The following is a 21956-nucleotide window of genomic DNA, read 5'->3' as shown; positions in this document are numbered from 1 at the left end:
GCACTGCAGTGGCAGTATCAAATGAGCAGGGCACTGCGGCGGCAGCCTCAAATTTCATTTAACTGATCAGAATTAGATGAGCTTTCTTTGTGTGAAAATTATTGGTCCTGATATAGCTCTGGAAGGTGTCCGATGACCATCGACTGAGAGCTTGGATCTGCTGCTGTGAGAGGCCTTTTTGAGCTGCTGTAGTTACTGCCCCGCTGGGGCGTGGCCCTAATTTGCTGACGTCCTGCTGCGTCTTGAAGCTCGAGGGGAGCCAGAACTTGATCTGGAAGACAACGTCATTTTGAATGAAGTAGGGCGCTATGAGGAAGAGGTGCATGGGCTGCAATTTTCAGCAGAGGCAGCCTGACGTTTAAATCAGCTTCCGTGTTAGTGTCTGCTATGGGAGCTGGAGGCCACTGAAAAGAAAAAAAGGGGTCATTAGAAATGGGAGGAAAAGCCAGAGATGTGTGGGCCTGAGTTGCAAGCGGAGGCAGCCTCACGCTTCCTTCAGCTGCTCGGAAAGGTCGGAGACGGTTGGATGGAGTTTGGGGTTGAATAGAAGTTATTGTGAATTCCAAGCATCTCGGGAAACCACAAAAAGCCAGTATGAACATTGCGTCGAGTCTATGAGCGGTATGAAGTGAGTGGTACCCTGTGCGGAGAACGTGGATACATTTAGAAAATGTCGATAGTTATCGTCTGTCTAGCGTCCGGGCTTGGAGGATGAGAGCGCTGAATTCCTTTGATCAAAAGAGATGTTTGAGAATTGTTTATTTCAGGAGAGGGGGCACTGTAGATTAATTTGTGAAGAAAAAAAAAAAAATTGGATGCTGCTTAGATGACCTTTGATTGACCGGGCTTGGAGGTTGTTACGGGTGTTAAGGTAGGAAACGAAAGCTGTGATTGAGAGGAAGGAGAAATTGGGAAATGGCAGGTTGTACGAGGGGTGGAAAGCTTTAAATCATCTTCAAGCAGTTAGATAAGATTGGATGGTTCTGGGTGAAACTGCTTGGAGGATCGAACCGAGTGACGCGTTGAGGGGGTTTTAAGGGATGCGTTATGGGAATACGAGTTGCGAACAGTGAGGTACTGGGGTTGGCGATGGGTCCGCCTCCGGAGCCAGCGCTCTGAATTTCTGCGAGAATCTGAGACTTGATTGTATTAGGCACGGGGGGGGTGGTTCCTGAGCTGCAACATTCGGTGGGGTGAGTGGTGGGACTGCTGTGAATGAAGTGTACTGAGGTTTAGATTGGAGAGAAGGGTTAGAAGGAAAAATGAGGGGCCGTAACCTTTTGCGGAGGCAGCCTCAAGCACGGATTAGCCTCTGGTGCTTAGGGAAGCACGTAGGAAGAGGTAGAAGGAAATGAGGGAGGAGGCCAGTAAGCTTGCGTTGCTGGCTGATGCTGCCCTGCTTGGACGTCTGCAGCAGGGGCTGCTGGCCATTGATAGGAAAAAGGAGTAGCGGAAGGGTAAGAGTAAGGTGGCTGAGCTTGAATGGCTTGCTGAGGCAGCCTCACGCTAGTGTGTGCTATAAAAGCTGGAGGCCACTGAAAAGGAAAAGGATTAGAAGTAACAGGAGGAAAGACTGAGATGTGAGGGCATGTGTTGCAAACGTAAGCAGCTTTGCGCTTGTTTCAGCTGCTGTAGCTGTAGGCCACGGGGCTTGTGATATTCGGGGGAAAATGTTGGAGAGCCTGTGCAGCCTGCACAGCTTGCAGAGCTTGGAGGTTCTTACAGGTGTTAAGGTAGGAAACGAAAGATGTGATTGAGAGGAGGGAGAAATCGGGAAATGGCAGGTTGTACGAGAGGTGGAAGGCTTTAAATCATCTCCAAGCAGTTAGATTGGATGGTTCTGGGTGAAACTGCTTGGAGGATCGAACTGAGTGATGCATTGAGGAGGTTTTAAGGGATGTGTTATGGGAATACGAGTTGCGAATAGTGAGGTACTGGGGTTGGCGATGGGTCCGCCTCCTTGACCACATCAGCTGGTAGAGACTTGGAGAGAGGTGCCTAGCAGTATGCACAAGGCATGCGAATTAGGTTGCTAGTTGTACTTGTTCAATAATAATAATAATAGTTTCTTTATAATACACCTTAGTTGTTAGTTTGCACCTATAATTGTACACTGTTTAACTTATTTTCACGAAAATCTAATCTTTTTCATTTTATCTGTCTATCTGAGTACAATGTGTAATTTAAAATGCAGGTAAAAAGATTTGAGTAATTTCATTGTGTGTTATACGCAGTTTTGCGTCTTGGTTACAAAAATGACATCAACATCCATAATGTCATCATGTCGTTTTACAACAAACGACCTACCTTTAGCGACTTTACCTAAAAGTTTAATTGCAACACGGCCTGCGGCGCTAGCGGAGGCAGCCTCGCGCTAGCGACTGCTACGTGAGCTGGAGGCCCGGCTACATGTGGCACTGCGGCCGGAAGAGCCGCGGTGAAAAGTTGAGCCGAAGTGGGAAGCAAATTAGGTTTTGCTGCGGTGAGAACTGGGGCGCGGCCCAGGCTCGTTTAAGGCTTGCCGCTGCGACCCAAAGCTCGAGGAGAGCCGGGTTTTGTGCGGGACAATGGTAGTGTCAAATGAGGCGAGTTCGAGGCTTTGCTCGATCTATTGGCCGCCTTGGCTAATTTGCAGGGTGAAGAATAGATCGTACAGATCAGCTTTGTTTACCCTCCGTGAGAACGGTTCATCAGAAATGCTTCAGCCTTAAATACTATCCACTTTCTGATCGGAGGATATATTGGCATGGCCGAATGATACGAGGACGTCGGGGGAAGTTGGAAGTCTCGCCGGTGGAGGCGAGGTTAAGCCTCGGGGAAAGCTTTAAATCATCTCCAAGCAGTTAGATAAGATTGGATGGTTCTGGGTGAAACTGCTTGGAGGATCGAACCGAGTGACGCGTTGAGGGGGTTTTAAGGGATGCGTTATGGGAATACGAGTTGCGAACAGTGAGGTACTGGGGTTGGCGATGGGTCCGCCTCCGGAGCCAGCGCTCTGAATTTCTGCGAGAATCTGAGACTTGATTGTATTAGGCACGGGGGGGGTGGTTCCTGAGCTGCAACATTCGGTGGGGTGAGTGGTGGGACTGCTGTGAATGAAGTGTACTGAGGTTTAGATTGGAGAGAAGGGTTAGAAGGAAAAATGAGGGGCCGTAACCTTTTGCGGAGGCAGCCTCAAGCACGGATTAGCCTCTGGTGCTTAGGGAAGCACGTAGGAAGAGGTAGAAGGAAATGAGGGAGGAGGCCAGTAAGCTTGCGTTGCTGGCTGATGATGCCCTGCTTGGACGTCTGCAGCGGGGGCTGCTGGCCATTGATAGGAAAAAGGAGTAGCGGAAGGGTAAGAGTAAGGTGGCTGGGCTTGAATGGCTAGCAGAGGCAGCCTCACGCTAACGTCTGCCGCTGGAGGTAGAAGGCTGGAGGTAGAAGGAAGGGAGGGAGAAGGATAGGAGTTTGGGAAGCTACGCCAGCGGGCAACGTTGCGTGCGGCGCTGTAGCTGTGAGGTATTCGGCCAATCACAACGCACTGGATAGCTGGCCAATCACAGCACACCTCGCTTTTTTAGAACGATGAGATTTGTAAAAATCGACGTGTTTCAGAAAGGCAGGGCATAGAGGAGAAACAATAATGTACAGTATGTGAAAAATAATGTGTTTTTTGAACCTTAAACCACATAAACACATTTCATTACACCAAATACACAAAATAATGTTCTTTTTAGCAGCATCATATGAAACCTTTAATAAAACATAATTTAGTGTGTGCTTGCAGGTGTGTATATACAATATAAGTATATATTAATTTTTCATTTACAAGGTTGTGACACAAACACTTTTTATTATTTATTTATTTTTATTCTATTTTTATTTTGTTTTAGATTGTTTTAGATTCTAAAACATTCCACATGGAACTACAGTGGTTAGAATAAAATCATATATCCAATGACAAATATATAGAGTATACTGTAATACAAGCATCTTATGACATTCCAGTTTTATAGGAAAATACAGTAATTGGCACAAAGGACAAGGACACTGATATCAGCTGATGGGGCCCCAAAGCAATACACAGAACAAGGGGCCCAGAAACCCTAGCCCTATGGCCATTTACCCAACATCTTGTAAGGATGGAAGCAAGAACTTGCAAGACAAATTTAAATGAATGAACTGAAGGTTAGGATCATGCTTTCAATGTCATGTACGACAGTTACTTCTTTTATGTTTTCATTGGTTCAGTATTAAATGAGAGAGCAATAATGACATATGACTCATGCTCATGACTCATTTTTATTATTATTTTTTTATGAGGAGGTGTGATTAGAGGTATGCATCTCTAGTTGTTTATTACAAACTGGTTGGATTAGTTTTGAAGGTAGTAATGTTCAGTGATTAGTCATGCATCACATATTTTCCTGGTAGACAGGACTGTTGAGTATCGATGCATTATCAAAAAAATCTGTCTTTTTTCCAGTATGGTTGGGCTTTGTTTGTGTGTTTAAATTACAGCTTGCATATGATTGTTACACCATAGTAACATGATTTTCCCCCCAATGTTCCATTAGTGTAAGGGTGTCAGAGTGTAAGGGTGGTGCATTCCAAAGTCAAACAACAATCATTGTGCCACACAATGGGTTATTTTTGGTTTCAGGTTGAAATCAGTCTGTCTTTATTAGTGGACAACATCAAATGTTTTTTTCAAGAGTATTCAGCAATGGCTGCATATATATATATATATATATATATACACACACACACACACACACACACACACAGTTCTAGAGTTAGAGTTATTCCCTGTGTTCACATTTGCACTGTTATGACAAATTTCAACAGTCATCCAAAAGGTATAATTCTGTTCAAGTTAAAGGCAAAAACTCAATATCAATCTCAAAGTTGAACTTCATTGTCACTGAGAACAGGTGTAATATAATTAGTGTTGACTTGGCTGGGAGTTACAATCAAGGAAATAATTTCAAACTGAGTCTGATGGAGGCTGTTACAGGTACTTATCTTCTTGTTTTCCCATGCTGGGTTGTGCAACTTTGGGTCAAATATGGACTAACCCAGCTGTTGGGTTAAATTTTTTAATTCAAGTTTTAACCCAAAAGTTGGGTTAGTCCATATTTGACCCAAAGTTGGGTTGAAACAACCCAGCATTTTTAAAGAGCTATTTGCTTAATGGAGCATGCTAGTGATCATTACTGACTGTTGAAAACTGAGCAGGTACTAAGTCCTCCTGACAACTGTGGCCATGTTCTGAGATTACCTGACTTCTATCACACAGAATTGTGATGGTCAGTGAAATATTAGTGACAGCAACACTGGAATGGAGTGAAAGCTGTTAGTTCAAACCACAGAAAAATGCACACACTGGACACCTGGTCAGATCAGGATATCAGGAAAAAATGAAGTTCAAAATGTAGGACAACAAGCGAATTATTCACTAAACTTGTAGCCAAATTTGCATCTTTTCGTGCCATTTGGAATATTTGCTCTGCAGTGCAGTGTTAAAAATGATCAAACATCGTGACATGTCTGGATGTTGCATGAATTTGGAAGAACGTCAACTCTTGGTTCCACAGCATCAAAAGGAAATAACACTGGAAGCGCCTGAAGCTCAGCGTCACCCGCCACCACAATTGCACTCCTGGATTCCAGAGAACCTTATGATGATACGACGGGAATTTTAAATAGGTTTTTAAACGACATGAGATAGCCTACAATGACGAGCACTTAATTAACATATTTCGTTTGTCCAAACACCGACAGTTTCTTCAAAAGGTAGATCAGTTTGCGTGATATTTTAATGACTATGTAAGAATGGCCAATTGAAGACTGCGATGTCCAGTTATGCATTTCAGAAAACAACAGAACAACCAGTCAGCTCGAGGTCGAAACTAGTGTTACCTTAACCCAGTGTTACCTTTACAACATTTATTAGTAGGCTAATACTGCGACAAGAAGGTTTTGCATGTCCAACGTTTAAATCAAAGCCAGCAGAAATTGAATAGCCTATAATCATAAATTTTATATGTGACACCGAATTCCTGAAAACATTACTGTGATCAAATCTTTGAACATAGGGAAGTCCTGCTTCTTTTTCCAATGGCTTTAAACAATGTTTCATATTCTCATTTTAAGCAGCATTCGTGACAGACATCCAAACTGCGTTGACGGGACAGAATATGCTGAAATATTTCGGATTAAACAAAAATGTAAAAGTTTAATATGCACCGACATTTAGAGATAATTAGAGATGTCTTTCTCTCATTTTAAGACCATTTCCCCTCTTAGTTACACATACTATTATGTTATTTTTGTCAGAATATTCAGAGTATTTTATTGTATGAAGTACGAAATCAGAAGAGAGAGAATGTGTCAATTGTTCTGCAATTTAATCTGAAGCCACAGTTGTGTTCTTTCTTGGTTTTCGCGGTGATGTTTAAAAACACTTGGATTTGATCTTGTTATGTGCAGTCCGTCCTATATGTTAGTACTTACGGTTGAGTATGAGAAAGACTTGACCCGACTTTTTTATTTAACATGAAAGTATTAAACAAATAAGAAGTTAACAGGAACATCTCGAGATACGAGCACCAGAGATCAGCAGGTTGAAAATACTGAAATGTTGCTCGTTGACGAAACAAGTAACTCTGGATTGTCTAATGATAACATTAGCTAATGCATCGGGTAGACCATAACAATTTTACAGTATTCCCTGTAACCTGACACAGATGAGTTCGTGCGATGAAACTGTGTTTGCAATGCGGCAATTCGTCCTCCTAGCCAAGATTCATTACAAGGAAAACTATAATCTCTATGAGAAGTCCATTTTATGCAACTGCATAATGTCGGTGAATACTTAATAGCCTAATGTATTTCATATATTATATATTCAAGTATTTTCGCTGCTGTTCAGCAGTCATTGCCTTATAAGGAAAGGCAGTCGTGCCTCTCTGCAATAGGCTGAGAACTGCCGCCAGCAGTTAACCCTTATCATGCTGAATTTTTCTTAAGATATTTACCGTTTTGGGGTCGCAAAGACATTATTATGTTTTTATGATCGCGCAGATTATTGAGAGTATGTGTGTAAATGTATCAGTGCATATTTTAAATATATGTTCACGTTACTGATTGTATTGTTCGCTTGTGTGTGTGCGTGCGATTTCTTTCCTGCTCGGAAGATGGTACGCAATACGCGGCGCATAGCCTTTGTGGCACAGGCAGTGAATGATTGGGCATTGCCCAGGGTTTTCACAGGTGCGTTTGCAACTGCAGTTTATTTTTCACAGGTCTTATAGCAGCCGTTGGCCGTCAGAATGCAGATGTCAGATGAGCTGAGTGCTTGAGGCTTTGAAGACCAACCACAGTGACCTACATATTGTACATTCGCGGTCAACTCTCATGTGCATTGAATGTGTAGGCCTACATGAGTTTACACAACCACGTTACTAATATACTCTAATTTAGGCTACTTGTAATCACACAACGAAATAATTTGTGTCTTAATGCAATTTATCCAAAGGCAGATCGATGTTATTTAATAAAGTGTTTAGAGCGAGTGGGTACGCTCGATGTTTAACCTAGAATATCACGCTTTAAGAATAAAATTCACCAAATCTAATAATTTATAGGAATTTCAAATCTGTCATTTGAATCTGCCAAGTAGCCTATTGGTTATTGAGGATGAATTCCAATGCCGCCCATTTGATTATTTAGGCTAATGCATAAGTGGACTGCATTGCTTCAGTAGAAAAAAAATATAAATTAAAAACACTGTTCAAAATGTAAAGTCTAAACATGCTGTTCTTTGATTATCTGATTTATTAATGTCTTAGCGTCAGCGTATGGGTTTTTGTGTAACCTGGGTGTTTGTTCAACATAAACAAACAAACATTTGTTCATAGCTCAACTCTTCACTTCAGTAGTCCTATCTGTCATGTAGGCTATTCCTTTTAAAAATGTTAATATCTTCCTCAAAGTTGTCTCTCCACTGATATAAACTTAAAACTTAAAATGGATTAAAAAACCTTGCTGATGCTGATAATGATTTAGGCTGTTACCAGAACTGCTAAATGACAACTGAATAACTAATCAAGCTTAAATTTAAAAATTGCCACACGTGTGCCCTACTTTGCGTCATGAAGGAGGAATTCTCGATCAGTACTTGAAGAGCTGCAATAACGACTCTTCATTTGCTCAGTAAGCCTGCGGCACAGGGCAGACCAGCCTCCACACCGCCCCTCCTGATGTGACGTCACGCTCATGGCTATTTGCATGAAGTACGTTGTACAGATCATTTGAGAGTTTAAACTGAATCTCGCTTGAGAAGCGAAAGACCATACAGAGCGGGAGAGCGCGTGAAACCAAGCGAGAAGTGCACTCATCGCGCGCGCACTGAGAAGTATTACAGCGCGCGCTGAAAATGGAGCTGCCCGCCGCGGGTGAGCACGTCTTCGCGGTGGAAAGCATCGAAAAGAAACGCATTAGAAAGGTTTGCGGTTTTCTCTTAACAAACACTTTACATTTTCATGTTGTAAGCCTATAAACCGTGCAGGTAAGGGTTTGTATTTTTAAAAGAGAGAGCACAAGAGTAGGTATTTGTTTCCGAACCCCATAATTGATTATTTATTTTATTAGTAATTCCCAATCGTAACTGACTTTGTTTTTATGATATTTGCAGGGAAGGTGTGAGTACCTGGTCAAGTGGAGAGGCTGGTCTCCCAAGTAAGTTTCACTTCAAGATGTCACTTGCTTTACTATTTTAATGTGATGTGTTGTGTGTGTGTGTGTGTGTGTGTGTGTGTGTGTGTGTGAGAGAGAGAGAGAGTTGGCGCTTACCAACTGATGCAGGAATGTAATAACTTTGTGTGTCTGTGATGGTAAATAATAATGTTTAATATGTAAGCTTTATGCTAGCCTATAGAAATGCGGTTGTGTGTTTTGTTTTGTTTTTCAAAATAAAACGTATATAATAGGCCTACTAATAGTATACCAAATAGGAAATAAAGCATCAACCATGTAGCATCAGTATTTTTTTACTCCCTAACATTCTTGAAGATCCGTTTAGCAGGACAGTGGCGTTAGTCGTTCAGATGACAGCCACGTTAGATAGTTCGGTTGAGGGAGCTGGTGATATTCATGCTTCTCTGCTCTGCCCCTCTCCGCTTGCTCTCCGCCTCCTTTCTTCTCTTTATAGATATAACACGTGGGAGCCAGAGGAAAATATTCTGGACCCTAGACTTCTCGTCGCTTTCCAAAACAGGTGAGACATAGGAGCAGTCTTGACTTGACACTCTGAGCTTGTACAGCCGAAACGGTAGGAGGAGGGAAGACGCTTTCGTTGGCGCTGCGCTCATGCTCATTCTTTTTCACTTTCTCTCAGAATGACAGAAGGGGGGTGCACATAGGAGCTGGAGAGAACTTGTGCGCAGGCGCGCCATAATATATGACTGAATTTAATTGCGCGATACACCAATGCCACGGTCCAGAACCAGTTATTAAAACAATTTTTACATACAGACGTGGCCAGAAAATATGATCCTTTGAGACACCTTTCATTCCTTACGGAACTATTTTATCTCAAACGTGCCGCCCTTTAAATATTATACTATTATTCATTTCGTCCGGTTTGGCTGACTCTGTCCGCTTTTGGACATACTCTTTAGACGCCCTAAACCGAAAGCATTGCAGTAAGCGCAAATGCATGCTATTTTCTTTCAAGCTTACAGCCGAAGTACACGCCCACACTAATTGACTGCATTTTGCATTACAAATGGGCAGTTTTTCCGTGGCTACACGTGCGTTCACGCCTCCCGGACATTTTTCTCGGGTATTCATCCCCTTTGACTGACATCTGCGCGCACCATTAGCGGTCTCCATCGCGACGCGGAATTCTGTTTGGGGTAATTGCACGCGCCCCTTGAGTATAGAACCGTTCTAGGTAGTCTAATTAGGTTTTTGCAATATTATTTTATAGAAGGTCGATATAGAGACAGCCCATATGCGTAGTTTGAGCTAACAAATAAACAGAACCCATTAGAAATAAAGCAAATTAATACGTTTTGTCATCTTTTTGTTTCTTTCTTCCTTTCCAACTGGGATTGTCCACTAAACAAGATGTGCCCTGTCTGAAGCAACACAGAATGTTCTTTATTTTATGGGAGTGAATTTTATGAATGCCACTGGTGGGCAATTTAAAGACAGATCATATTTGAAAGGATACACAAAACAGGCAATAACATGAACATAATTCACTCTCAGAAATAAAGGTACAAAAAGGGGTAGTACCTTTTCAAAATGTGCTAATATGTATCACTTGTATACTACACTATATATACACTTTAAGTAATTTGCACCCTTTGGGGTAAAAGTAGAAAAGGTACCGCCCCAGTGACAACTTTTGTACCTTCTTTCTGAGAGTGTGGGACAAATTGTCAGAATAAATCAAAAGTTAAATATATTAGCTTGTGTCTTATCGTGAATTTGGTTTCTTTTATCATGATGTTCTGTAATCTAAAACTTTTCCATTCAGGGAAAGACAAGAGCAGCTTATTGGTTATCGTAAACGGGGGCCAAAACCAAAACATCTTCTCTTGCAGGTAATTCACCATCACTTACAAACATGCGTATGAACAGTGTACACAGTTAACTTCTGTTAAAATCATGTCACTAATTGTTTCTACTGCAAAGCTCATTGTTGGTTTGTCTGATTTCTAAGGTACCATCATTTGCTCGAAGATCCAGTGTTCTTTCCGACCTTCAGGAGGTGTCTCAGGGTGAGGATTACCAACCCAAAGCAACTTCAGACCTGGTCCAAAGCCAGCAATACCAGCTTAACAGCAAGAAGCACCATCCCTACCAGCCCAACCCAAAAGACAAGCAGGGAGAGGCACGAATAAATGGGAAAAAGAAGCACTACTACCAGCTCAACAGCAAGAAACACCACCACTATCAACCAAACCCTAAAATGTATGACTCCCTGTATCAGAGGGTCAAGGAGACTAAAGTTCCTGAGTTGACTGACAAGGAGTGGAACTTATCTCCAGCTCTACAGCAGAAATGGATCCAAGATAAGGATTCTGGGTGCCTCAGTAAGGTGAGGAATATAACTATGGGGTTGAAAAAGCTTCCTAAACTAAATGGTGAAGCTGACTTAAACATGAACACAAACAGTGATGCAAAGGAAGACAAAGCACCTCCCAATGGAAAAAGCAGCAAACTGAAGATTGTGAAGAACAAGAATAAAAACGGGCGCATTGTCATTGTCATGAGCAAATACATGGAAAATGGCACCCAGGCAGCTAAAATTAAGGAAGGAACAGCAGATTCTGAGGAAAAAAGGCAAGCACTGGATTGTAAGTCCTGTGGAACAGATGAGAGCACAGAGAAGATAAAGCACACAAAGAAGCAAAGTCTTGTGAAAGTGATAAAAAAGGACAGTAAAGCGGAGTCTGCCTGTTTTAGCCTTTCCAATGGACTATCATCTTGTGGAGGGGACAATCCTAAAAAAGCATGCTCCATAGTGTTTGAGCCAAACAATTTAAAGAAGCCTGGCAACACTGGAGATTATGTATCTAATGAACAGCCCTTGCAACTGACAACCAAAACCAGTCTGACTACAGTGCCTTTTGAGAAGAGTGATCAAAGAGGCACCCAATCTACTCAATATGGTCCCATAACCTTCCCTCAAAAGCGTTGCTACTCTGAGCCAGACAGTGACAGTAGGGAGGCTAAGAGGTTCCTAAGTTCTCAGAGTATAAGTGCTCCAAATACTGACTTGTCTCACTCTTGCAATGGCACCACACACTTCGATGACCATCAGCACTCTGACGGACATAACTTTGAAATCCTGGACTCCAACCAAGATGAACCCATAGACCTCAGCTGTGTAAGGTCGAGAGAAGAGAGAAAAATTCCTACACATTCTCAGATTGGAAACTCTATACCGACTGGGAAAGCAGCAGTCTCTACACCAGAGCAAGTAGAGAAAGAAATGAAAAAATCTGTTCGAAGCTTTACACCTTTTCTTGGGAATATAATAATCACAGATGTCACAGCAAACTGCCTCACAGTGACATTCAAGGAGTATGTTACAGTTTAGGAATATGTGATGGATAAAAAGTCTATAAAGACTACTGACTATTTACTGTGAACTTGTAAAAATGTAAAGCATGTCTCATCATCAAGTCCTCAAACTTGCCTGAATTTTTTTAAACAATCTAGTGTAAGGTTTTGATATAGTTTCAGATTGCGTTTGATTGAACTGATCTGAATTAATTTTCAGATTCACACATTTAACTATTCCATGTTAGGGATAGAAAAAAGAAACTAAACAGGCTTTCCTGTTAATAGCTTGTATCAATTTAGCTTAAAGCTGTTTGCAGTGCTGTATTTCAGAAGGCTTAAATACAAGAAGCACTTACTACACATGTAATACTGAGAAACATTTTCTACTGATCTGTCTTTTATAGTCTTTGCTTTTTTTAAAAAAAAAAAAACAAAGTCACTTAAAATGTGTTATTTAGGGTTGTCTAAGCATATTAAAAGTTTTATTTTATGTTCTTGAGTAAGATCTCAGTCTTTGCCTGTACTGCAAGCAGGTGTGTGTGTGTGATGAATAGAAGTGTTCCTATTAAACTCACATGTGAGATGAGCAGATAGGCCATATGAAAGATAGCAAAACATTACTATCATGTAAATGCATAAGACATCAGTATCAGACTGAACTTTGCACAGCTCTTAAACAGCACATGAGCAGGGAGGTGAGTGATACTTGGACTTTTGTCATGTGGATTTTTTTTTAGCTAAATTGTTTTTTAGTTAAAGAGATATGCCTGCTTTTACTCCACACACAATGCTATCATTTTTAACAAACATGCTTGAGATGGGCACCAGTTCTCAGTTCCGAGACTGGGAATAAATTGTTGATTTAATTCCATTACAAAAATAAAAAAACATGGCAACTGCTTGTAAGTTTTACACGTCTGTGGGAGTATTGGCAGCAGTGTTGTATTTACAAAGCTCTGTTATAGACTAGGCCTAAAACTCCTCTAGAAAAGAAGGACAGTAGGGCTTTACATTCTTTAATTATGCGCGAAGCTTATCTACGCATATATCTGGACATTCATTATCGAGATCACATTTAAAACATCAAGACAGAAACTTTTCATTTTCTTGGTCGTTGGATTAATTTTTATTTAAGAGATATCACATTTCTTGCTACGAGCAACATTACCCAGAAATAGCTAAGAAACCAAAAATCTGTTTTCATGTTGATATTGCCTCAGAAAAACCCAGAAAAAGAAATTCCGTGAGCTATCAGGTAAGATAAACATAATCAAGAAGGAAACTTTCAACTGGCGTTCTAATGGATTTTTCTTTTTTGTTCAGATAAGGCTCACGGCTATTTAGAATGATTGTTGTGTAAATCGAATTTTGTGTCGCAGCATTTTAATTATGGGCATGGCAAGCGCATAAAGGTTGTCAAAAAAAAAAAAATCGGACTATCGGATGGGATAGCCTACATTTTAAAATCCCTGAACTCGGTAGGCTACTGTGATATTGCGGAGACGTATAGGCTAAATCCAATTTGTCACATCTGCGAAGGTATAGCCTAGATTAGGACAGACTGCGCAAAAAAAAAAAGATTAATGAAAAAACCTAATGGGTTTACCGGAGCTGTCGGGGGAAATAGCCTAAACAGCGCTGACATTTCAGCAATTAACATTTTACAGGCATTATTATAGCTATATGCGTATCAGGCAGAATGCTTTATGCAGCTGCCTCATAAGCATTCCAAAATGTTAATGAATGCCGCGTTTATAGGTAGAATGTACATTTTAATGTCATCCAAATGGAATGATATATCCATATGTGTCTTCAGACCATTGCAGACTTTGTTTATGCAAAAGACTCCATACAAGACCGGCAAGAAGAGATTCATCCTGTATAGGCATTGTCAAAGGTTTATAGGTAAAACGGCACTATATAGGCAATAAGGATAGAAAATTCATTATTATAGGTTTAATAGTAGCTTTCGCTTTATAAGCTACTAACACGGGTTAGAATGAAGCTTTGAACAGCCTGATGTAGCTAAAACTCGACTGATTTTTTGTCAGCGCTAACATGGCGGACAGCAATCGTCTCTTTCTCACGGCAAGATCATGATTAGTATTAGTCCATCCAAAAACTAGGTTGGTTAGTGGTGAAATCTGTGTCAAAGGTGGGCTTCGGAAAGCACTTCAGCCTCACTGAAACGGAATCAACCATTTCCTTTGCTGCACCGTCTGAGATAAAGCTGCTCTCGCTGCGGTTATAAAATGGCTTCCTTTTGGTCCATCCACTTTATTTGCGATCAGCTTTTGAATTCAGCTTTAGGCTACTGCAGTGCGTTTTAGCTGTGGCTGGTTAATTTCGGCAAGTTATTTAAAAGACGACTTGAACAGCTTCTTTTGAAATAATAAAGTAATAAAGGTTATTTTGAGTTAAGCATTTTATTAAATCTCACAGATGGCTTTAGTAAAATAAAGCGTTTTGAGATGCGTTCTAAAGCTTGAGGTCATTAAAATATTGTCTTATGATAATAATGTGATCACATTAAATAATAATAATATGATCTAAATACAAGTTGCCTTCAGGAAGATAAACATAACTTATGTTTATCTCACTAAAATAATTAATAGAAAATTTGCAGTTGGGCTGCTTTTTTACTTAAAAATCAAAGATAACCTGCAAGTTTTCCCAACGTGTTATTGGCAAAGCTTAGATTAATTTTATGTGGCATATTTATTTTTTTAATGTAAATCAGTAACTTAATGCACCTCTTTTCCGAAATTCACTCAGGTTAATCTCGATTTTATATCAAATTAAATATATATATATAGGCTATAGCCTAGGCTACGGCGACTGGTAAACTAATATGCAGCAGAAAGGGCTCGATTTATGGTCTTATTAAATGTGTAAGTCAGACACAATGTGACCTAAATAATAATCCAACAAAACCAGGGAATCCACGTAAATATTTTTGATAAATCAATTGACATCAAAATATATAGGCTAAATATATATTTAACATTATCGAAAATTGCATCAAACAGACTGAAACACACGGGGCAAAATAGTCGTGTATTTGTCATTTCCCTTTGTAAATTGTGCAGAATTTCTCATGCTGGTTGCCCAGAAACGAGTTAACCAATAATATTCTTCCAGCTCGATCTAGAGTCCATATACGGAAATAACCACTGCAGTAGTCAAACCACCAATCCGCAGAACCAACCACAAGCCTGCACCTGTTTTGTTATGTACATAAAGACTGAAAATTAAAACTGAAGCTTTGATTTTATTGTGAAGAAATCTTCACAATACAATCGTCACAATATCTTCAAACCACTGTTCAACTGTTCATTATTTTGTAGCGGATGTATTATCTTTACTCACCGAATAAACAAACCCCTAGTATAAACTTAATTTACAAGCCACAAAGTGAACAATCAATAGGCCTATATCGTTCATTTTCATTTTTAAAGTTTTAAGATATTATTTAAAAATATTATTGTTTATAGACCTAAATATAGCTATGATGTTACATTTAAACACCTGTTACAATTTGATAATGTATAAAATTCACACAGGAACATATTAATGTCATAATTTAGCTAAGCCTATATATGCGATTTTTTTTACCTGGCATGCCCTGTTTGAAACCCAAGTGATTGTGCAGAACGGAGCATAAGATTGGTAAACATTTTCAGAAACGCTTCGATAACAGGCTTTTATGTGGCCATGAATGATTAAATGCAATAAATGAATGACTGTTTTTCCTTCATATGTGTAGCTGGTATTAATGTTTGCTTGCAATTTCAATGCTTAGGTAAAATGAATTATATTTATAGCCAATCTAAAATGTTATATTTAAAATATATTTTTCGTTAAACCAACAATAATGTTTTTTTTTTTAATCGAATTAGGCTATATGGAACATCCAATTATAAAAGTATATTTTTATATTTATTTGAATACAATACATACAATTATATTATCTTCATCCTTTATTCTAAAATTCAAATATAAAAAAATAACATAAATAAATAGCCTAGAATTAAATAAATAAAAACAATTGTTTGATCTAAAAAAAAAAGCGATGTTAATGGAGACAAGTCTGGCCTATGTAATCGTTGTTAGGGGAACCATTTAAGAGGTTACATGTAGTGCATTTAGTAACTCTTGTTAATAAAAAGTTAATATTTATGAAATGTTCCATTCGCATTATTGTGCTGTATTTTTCTTGGTTTAGTTGTCTTTAGCAAAAGTTAGCGTTGTTGTCATCTTTTGCGTATTGTAATAACTAATAAGATATTAGTATCATCTTTTTAATTTATTTCAGTAATTAAACTGGTATTTAAATAAATAAATAAAGTATAAAATATAAATCTACAATGGCGCTGTTTAATCAGTTTGTTTTTATTCTAATTTTGACATACAAAAATGTCAATAACTTAATTTTTATTTATTTATTTTCGAAAGAGCCATAGTTGAATACAAAACTTGAATATTCTTTAGTCATTTTGAGCAGACGTGTGGGCTAAATGTAGGCTACTGGATAAAACCTAAATGTAGGCTACTGGATAAAACATAAGTATGTTGTTTTGCTTTGTTTTTTATTTAAAAAAGTAACAAAAATCTAACGTGGCAAAGTAGGTTACCTTATACTTTAAATAATCATTAGCATATTCACAAATTCAGCCCGTTCTGTTTATTTAGCAGCTTTTAAATAACTTATAGCCTATAAGACACGAAAAGAAACAATCATTTTGTATAGGCTGTTATTCTGCCGTAGAACTCATATTCAAACCAATATTCATTTCCATCCATGATTAGTTTGTCGTGGATAAAGACTTCATGTTTGATTTTGGCGGGATTAGTAAAATAATCTTGTGAATAGCAGAATATTGATCAGAAGATGGCATACATTTTCCTATAATAACAGTACAGTAGCCTATATCAAAATAGCTAATAACAGAAAAATCTTAATGAATTATGCCTGTTTGAGAAAATACAGAATTTTTTGAGTATGTAGCCTATAGCATACACGTCCTTGTTCTGCTAACGTTAAATTGATTACGTTTTCCTGTAGTCTTGACGTAACGTTTACGATGGAACTTTAACCTTCTGATGTGTTCAATTAAGTATTGAACAGATCTTATCATATTTCTGTCAAGAATGCAGGTACTAAGAGCAAGCCCCGGCCACTTAGCAACAGCGGAGCCAATAAACGGCCTCCAAATCTTTTCACCTACAAGCGGTGCCAAGGCAACATGCTAATGAACGTGATGACGTCTGGCTGTGCACAAGAGTATTATGGGCTGTATGGAATTCTGAAGCTAGAGCAGGCGGACCAGACTCGCGCTCACAGTTAGCTAACGCTGCAAGCTAACGGTAGACGAAGGTAAACATGGAGCTGTCGGCTGTCGGAGAGAGGGTGTTCGCGGCCGAATCAATCATCAAGAGACGAATACGACGGGTATGTGCTGTGTGAGATATATCTCTACATTTTTTGCATATAAGTGCTAATGTCGTCGGCTCGCGCTAACGAATTCTTTTTTTTGTGTGTGCATGTCTGATGGCACGCGCAGGGTCGAATGGAATATCTCGTGAAATGGAAGGGCTGGTCACCCAAGTGAGTAATACATGCCCATCCTGTCTGTTGTGCCTTGCTGGTGTTTTGGTGACAGTGATGGCTGTCAACCCTGCTAGATATCGTGAGGGGCGTACATCCAGTGGCAGGATAACATGCTGGTTATTACTGCAGACTGGTTTTGGCAGATGGCATGCTGCAACATTAGCTGGCCGATAGAGCAGTGGTTTAAATGCGGCAGGAGATTGACAGTCATCACGTGAAACTTTTTTGTTCTCACAGGTACAGTACTTGGGAACCAGAGGAAAATATCCTAGACTCGCGCCTGTTCGTTGCCTTTGAAGAGAGGTATAAAATAAATAAATAAAGATGAAGTAAAACTATTAGGCGGCCGAAAATACAGACGTTTTCACACATGCGCTTGCATTTTCATGCAGGGAGCGTGAGAGAGAAATATTTGGACCCAAGAAAAGAGGACCTAAGCTCAAGACTTTTCTTCTAAAGGTTAATGTCATTTATTTATTAACAAATAAATAATTTCACCAAGATGATTATTATTATCTATATTGTGTATAATTTATTTTTTTTTACTTAATCTTCACAAAAGTTATTGTGTTTGCACTCAATTTTTTGTCTGTGTAAATGAATAAATTTTATATAAGGGCATCATTTTGAGTTCTGCACTAATTTTTCAAAATCATTACATTTTACAGGCCCAAACTAAAGAAAAGGCAAAGTCTTACGAATTTAGAAATGAATCATTCAGAGGCATTACATATCCTAGTCCAGAGCCTGTAGTAACCCCTAGAGCAAGAGAGGGACTACGTGCTGTAGTTCCCTCAATTTTCCCTCCCAGCACAGTCAACCGAGGGGAGAGTGTAAGGATTCCACCTCCAGAACCAAGGGAACATCGTTCTCCACACTCACCCAGATCCAGCACTGATGCATTTACCCTCGCCCCAAAAAAGAGAGGACGGAAGCCCAAATTACGCTTCACAGATGGCTATACAAGCTCCTTACATCCAGAGCATTTAAAAAGAGCAGCAGACGAAACCATGGCAAGCATTCCTTCCAAAATGGCAAAGTTAGGTTTGGGAGAAGAGGAAGAGAGATGCTCTGAAATAAGTGGGAGGATTAAGATATCTCACAAGCACATGGATGCTACCTATTCACACAAACAAAACAGAGTTGTTCCAAGCAGGAGTACCCAGCATATTTCTCCAGAGTGGAGTTTGCATTCCAGCAGAGTTAGTGCAGACTTACAGGGACGCAGGAATAATCCACAGACAAGCCACTTTCATCATAAACACCTGAAGTACCATTCAAAACGAAGAACATTTGAACATGCTGATTCCACCAGCAGACACCCTTCACTTATTGCCAAAATTCCAGTGTCACGCATATTTGGAGAGCCAGAGGAGGGAGATGCTTGGAGACCCTCCTTCAGCAATGTGGAGAAAGTCATAGTTACTGATGTGACGTCAAACTTCCTGACTGTAACAATCAAAGAGAGTAGCACAGATAAAGGCTTCTTTAAAGACAAAAGATGATTATTTACTGCGACCAGTATGCTCCTTCCATCTCTTCAGAAGTCCTTTATTGTCAAAAATATTCAGTGTATTGTATAAAAAAAATCTTTTTCCGTTTTCTGTCACACTGAAATCTGTATTTATTGTGAAATTGCTGCTTTAAGAGATTTGCATGCACTAGACACGTTAAACAAAGCCAGAACTGCGTTCAAATACATACAGTTCTCAGATAATTTGTTGTAAATAAGTATTAATTACAAATTGTTTACCTAAATATATAAAGTATACAGGTGCATCTCAATAAATTAGAAGACGTAAACTACTTCAGTCTGTGTGCATTGAATTTATTTAATACACGAGTTTCACAATTTGAGTTGAATTACTGAAATAAATTAACTTTTAAACGACATTCTAATTTATTGAGATGCACCTGTATATACTTATGTACAGACCAGGAGTTGACGTTTTGCACACTAGCCGTCATATTTGCGTCACATTACGTTTTCAATTCTTGTAATTTACGTTGATTTTATTTAGTCATTTAATATTGTCATTTACCTTGTACACTTGTTTGACGAAACAGCGACTTTAAAAATTTATGCAAATAAAAGTGTAAAATGAAAATCTAATTTTCATCTTTAACTCAAAAGTAACATGTAGAATAATGAACACGTCTCTTTTGTATCTCTTCAGCTCAAATTCGTATTCAGAGATATTTATTAATGTTAAATTGTATAAACTTAGACTTCTAATGTTTTTGTAGGGCGATTTTGTAGTTGTGATTATCTATGAATTGTGCGAATAAATGTTCTTTAATATGACGTTAAATAGAAAAGCGCACATCCCATGTCCATACTCACACACTATTACTAAATATTGAAGAAAAATACAAGTTAAACTAAAATGTATGCTTATTTGCCCAGTTAGAGTAGCAATAAATGCAAGAAGAGATTTATAGTTGTTTTAGGGAGAAAAGAAGATACATTTTAAAGTTCCCAAACATTTAATTTGGTTACAATGGTGGTACTTCTTGATTCCATTTTACAGCCTTTTATTTGTTTATTTATCTGAGCTTTATGGTTTCTTGTGTGACACGTGACAAAATGTAAACTTTCAGGTTTACACAACACAGTCATTGTGCTTTCGATCAATCAGTGTTGGGCCTTCAGATATTCCCGTGTAAAGGTCAAACTCTTGCCTATATGTTTATGGACCATTTGCGCATCATCATTCTTTAAAAAAAAATGTTTTAGTTTCGCTTTTACGTATATCATAATGCAATTAAATACTCCTATAACCCGTAAGATTAAAAACCACAGTCACAATCAAAATTTAGAGCACAACAGTTTTATTTTATTAATGAGTCTCTTATTCAAAATGCGATTTCGTAATTCGTTTTATTAAAAAAAAATCTACCGATTATAAGATTTTTCATCTAGCCTAAATAAGACATCTAAAATGGGTGGGTGTCTTCGTGGATTTTGTGTCCTTGGCCTCCTCGGGATTTCTAAGTCTTTGTTCTTACTGCAATCCATTTCATGGTCTTTATCAGCTTTGTCGTCGCCGGAATTCCTGTTTTCGCCCTGAAAAAAAAATCACTTTGAATTGATTTGCACTCACATATGGGTAGGATTTTAGTAAATATAAACCGTTTTCAATGATAAAACCGCATTTACATCTAATGTGCCTTAAGTCAGGGCAGAACTAATACAAAAAGTCAGTACAGAAAGGAAAAGAAAAAAAAATCCCATATGATGTAAAGACAAGAGTGTTAACAAGTACTGCCTTCACCCAAATATTCGTCTACACATTACAAATTTCATTGCTTTCTTCACCTAATTCAAATGTATTATAAGCAAAAGTGTGAAGGTACAATTTACATAATATATGAAATCATAATAGTAAGCTCAAACATTGCAGTCTTCAAAAAAAAGCTGAGGGATATCAGAACCTGTGGATCACTACAGGCCCGTTACACAGGGTAGCCGTAGTTGCGGTCACAGCGAGGGAAGCAGTGAGGGTTCATCCAATGCTCCATACTGGTCTCTCGAGCCCTCTGCTCAAGCCTCTGCATATGCAGCATGTGTTCCTGAAATACACATGAACTCTGAATTCTAGAGTAGGCTATTGACATGGAGCTGAGTTCACTTATTATTTTGTTAAGAATTTTATTTAAAACCAGCACAAAGCAATATTGTGAACAGATGTTTACTATCACAAAGAATTACAGCAGGCTCTCATGCATGATGTTTTCTAAAGATTTGTTATTATGTAAATAAAAGGAGTCTGTTGTTGGCACCCAACCCTCATAGGTTCATCAGGGTGTCCAGACTTCTGTCTCTTGGTGCGGAGTAGCTGCTTTGCAAAACTCTCCTTAATGATGGGGTTTGCATCTAAGGATCATGACAAGTAAAACGATGACAATGTATCAAGATCACCATTTCATATTGTAATTTCATGGAAATGACAATATGATTTATTCATGTGAATACATTTAACTGATTCATTTTTTCTAAATAACTAAGGGGTTACCGTAAAAAAATGTCAACAGTTTATTCATTATGTAGCCTATATTTTTATGTAAACAAATTAGATTATCAAAGACTTTAATTTGTGCCATTTAATATTACCCATTTTTCTTTCTTTCTTTCTTTCTTTCTTTCTATTACTAGCTGCATACTAATTTTATTTTCTCCATTCTTCCCCAGGCGGCCATTCTGTCCTCTGAACCTTTATTCTTTCAGATTTCCCCGAGTCCTTTGGGGGTCTAATTTGTATGAATTTTGGCCTTTCTC

General features: G+C 38.8%; 3 protein-coding genes across 3 annotated transcripts in view; 2 read left to right on the top strand and 1 right to left on the bottom strand.

The window, feature by feature from the left end:
• The first annotated feature begins 8315 nt into the window (after positions 1 to 8315).
• Positions 8316 to 12513, top strand: LOC107701204 (E3 SUMO-protein ligase CBX4). The gene is made up of 5 exons (XM_016503163.1): positions 8316 to 8491; positions 8681 to 8724; positions 9197 to 9262; positions 10532 to 10598; positions 10718 to 12513. The coding sequence occupies exons 1-5, from the start codon at positions 8423 to 8425 to the stop codon at positions 12098 to 12100; spliced, it is 1629 nt and encodes a 542-aa protein (XP_016358649.1). The 5' UTR covers positions 8316 to 8422; the 3' UTR covers positions 12101 to 12513.
• Positions 12514 to 17314: 4801 nt separating this feature from the next.
• LOC107701205 (chromobox protein homolog 8) lies at positions 17315 to 19461 on the top strand. The gene is made up of 5 exons (XM_016503164.1): positions 17315 to 17518; positions 17631 to 17674; positions 17915 to 17980; positions 18070 to 18136; positions 18346 to 19461. Exons 1-5 carry the CDS (start codon positions 17450 to 17452, stop codon positions 19180 to 19182), a joined length of 1083 nt encoding a protein of 360 aa, XP_016358650.1. The 5' UTR covers positions 17315 to 17449; the 3' UTR covers positions 19183 to 19461.
• A 1086-nt stretch (positions 19462 to 20547) lies between these two features.
• Positions 20548 to 21956, bottom strand: part of LOC107701203 (uncharacterized protein C17orf67 homolog) — a 2537-nt gene continuing 1128 nt past the window's right edge. Inside the window, exons 2-4 of the mRNA XM_016503162.1 lie at positions 21466 to 21554; positions 21113 to 21250; positions 20548 to 20744 (exon numbers count right to left, since the gene is read on the bottom strand). Coding sequence (XP_016358648.1) covers positions 21134 to 21250; positions 21466 to 21554 — 206 coding nt within the window. The 3' untranslated portion in view covers positions 20548 to 20744; positions 21113 to 21133. The remainder of the gene's footprint in view (positions 20745 to 21112; positions 21251 to 21465; positions 21555 to 21956) is intronic.

This window comes from Sinocyclocheilus anshuiensis, unplaced genomic scaffold (genome assembly GCF_001515605.1).
Source record: "Sinocyclocheilus anshuiensis isolate Anshui unplaced genomic scaffold, SAMN03320099.WGS_v1.1 scaffold1522, whole genome shotgun sequence".
In the NCBI taxonomy this organism is placed as follows: domain Eukaryota; kingdom Metazoa; phylum Chordata; class Actinopteri; order Cypriniformes; family Cyprinidae; genus Sinocyclocheilus; species Sinocyclocheilus anshuiensis.
This window is presented reverse-complemented; position numbering and strand designations above follow the sequence as displayed.

What these genes read in the sequence shown, in the direction of transcription:
- LOC107701204 (XM_016503163.1), top strand. Translation starts at nt 8,423, where the DNA reads ATGGAGCTGCCCGCCGCGGGTGAGCACGTCTTCGCGGTGGAAAGCATC. An exon ending in AAAAGAAACGCATTAGAAAG is followed by an intron (nt 8,492 to 8,680) that starts GTTTGCGGTTTT and finishes TGATATTTGCAG; the next exon opens with GGAAGGTGTGAGTACCTGGT. An exon ending in CTCGTCGCTTTCCAAAACAG is followed by an intron (nt 9,263 to 10,531) that starts GTGAGACATAGG and finishes TTTTCCATTCAG; the next exon opens with GGAAAGACAAGAGCAGCTTA.
- LOC107701205 (XM_016503164.1), top strand. Translation starts at nt 17,450, where the DNA reads ATGGAGCTGTCGGCTGTCGGAGAGAGGGTGTTCGCGGCCGAATCAATC. An exon ending in TCAAGAGACGAATACGACGG is followed by an intron (nt 17,519 to 17,630) that starts GTATGTGCTGTG and finishes TGGCACGCGCAG; the next exon opens with GGTCGAATGGAATATCTCGT. An exon ending in TGGAAGGGCTGGTCACCCAA is followed by an intron (nt 17,675 to 17,914) that starts GTGAGTAATACA and finishes TTGTTCTCACAG; the next exon opens with GTACAGTACTTGGGAACCAG.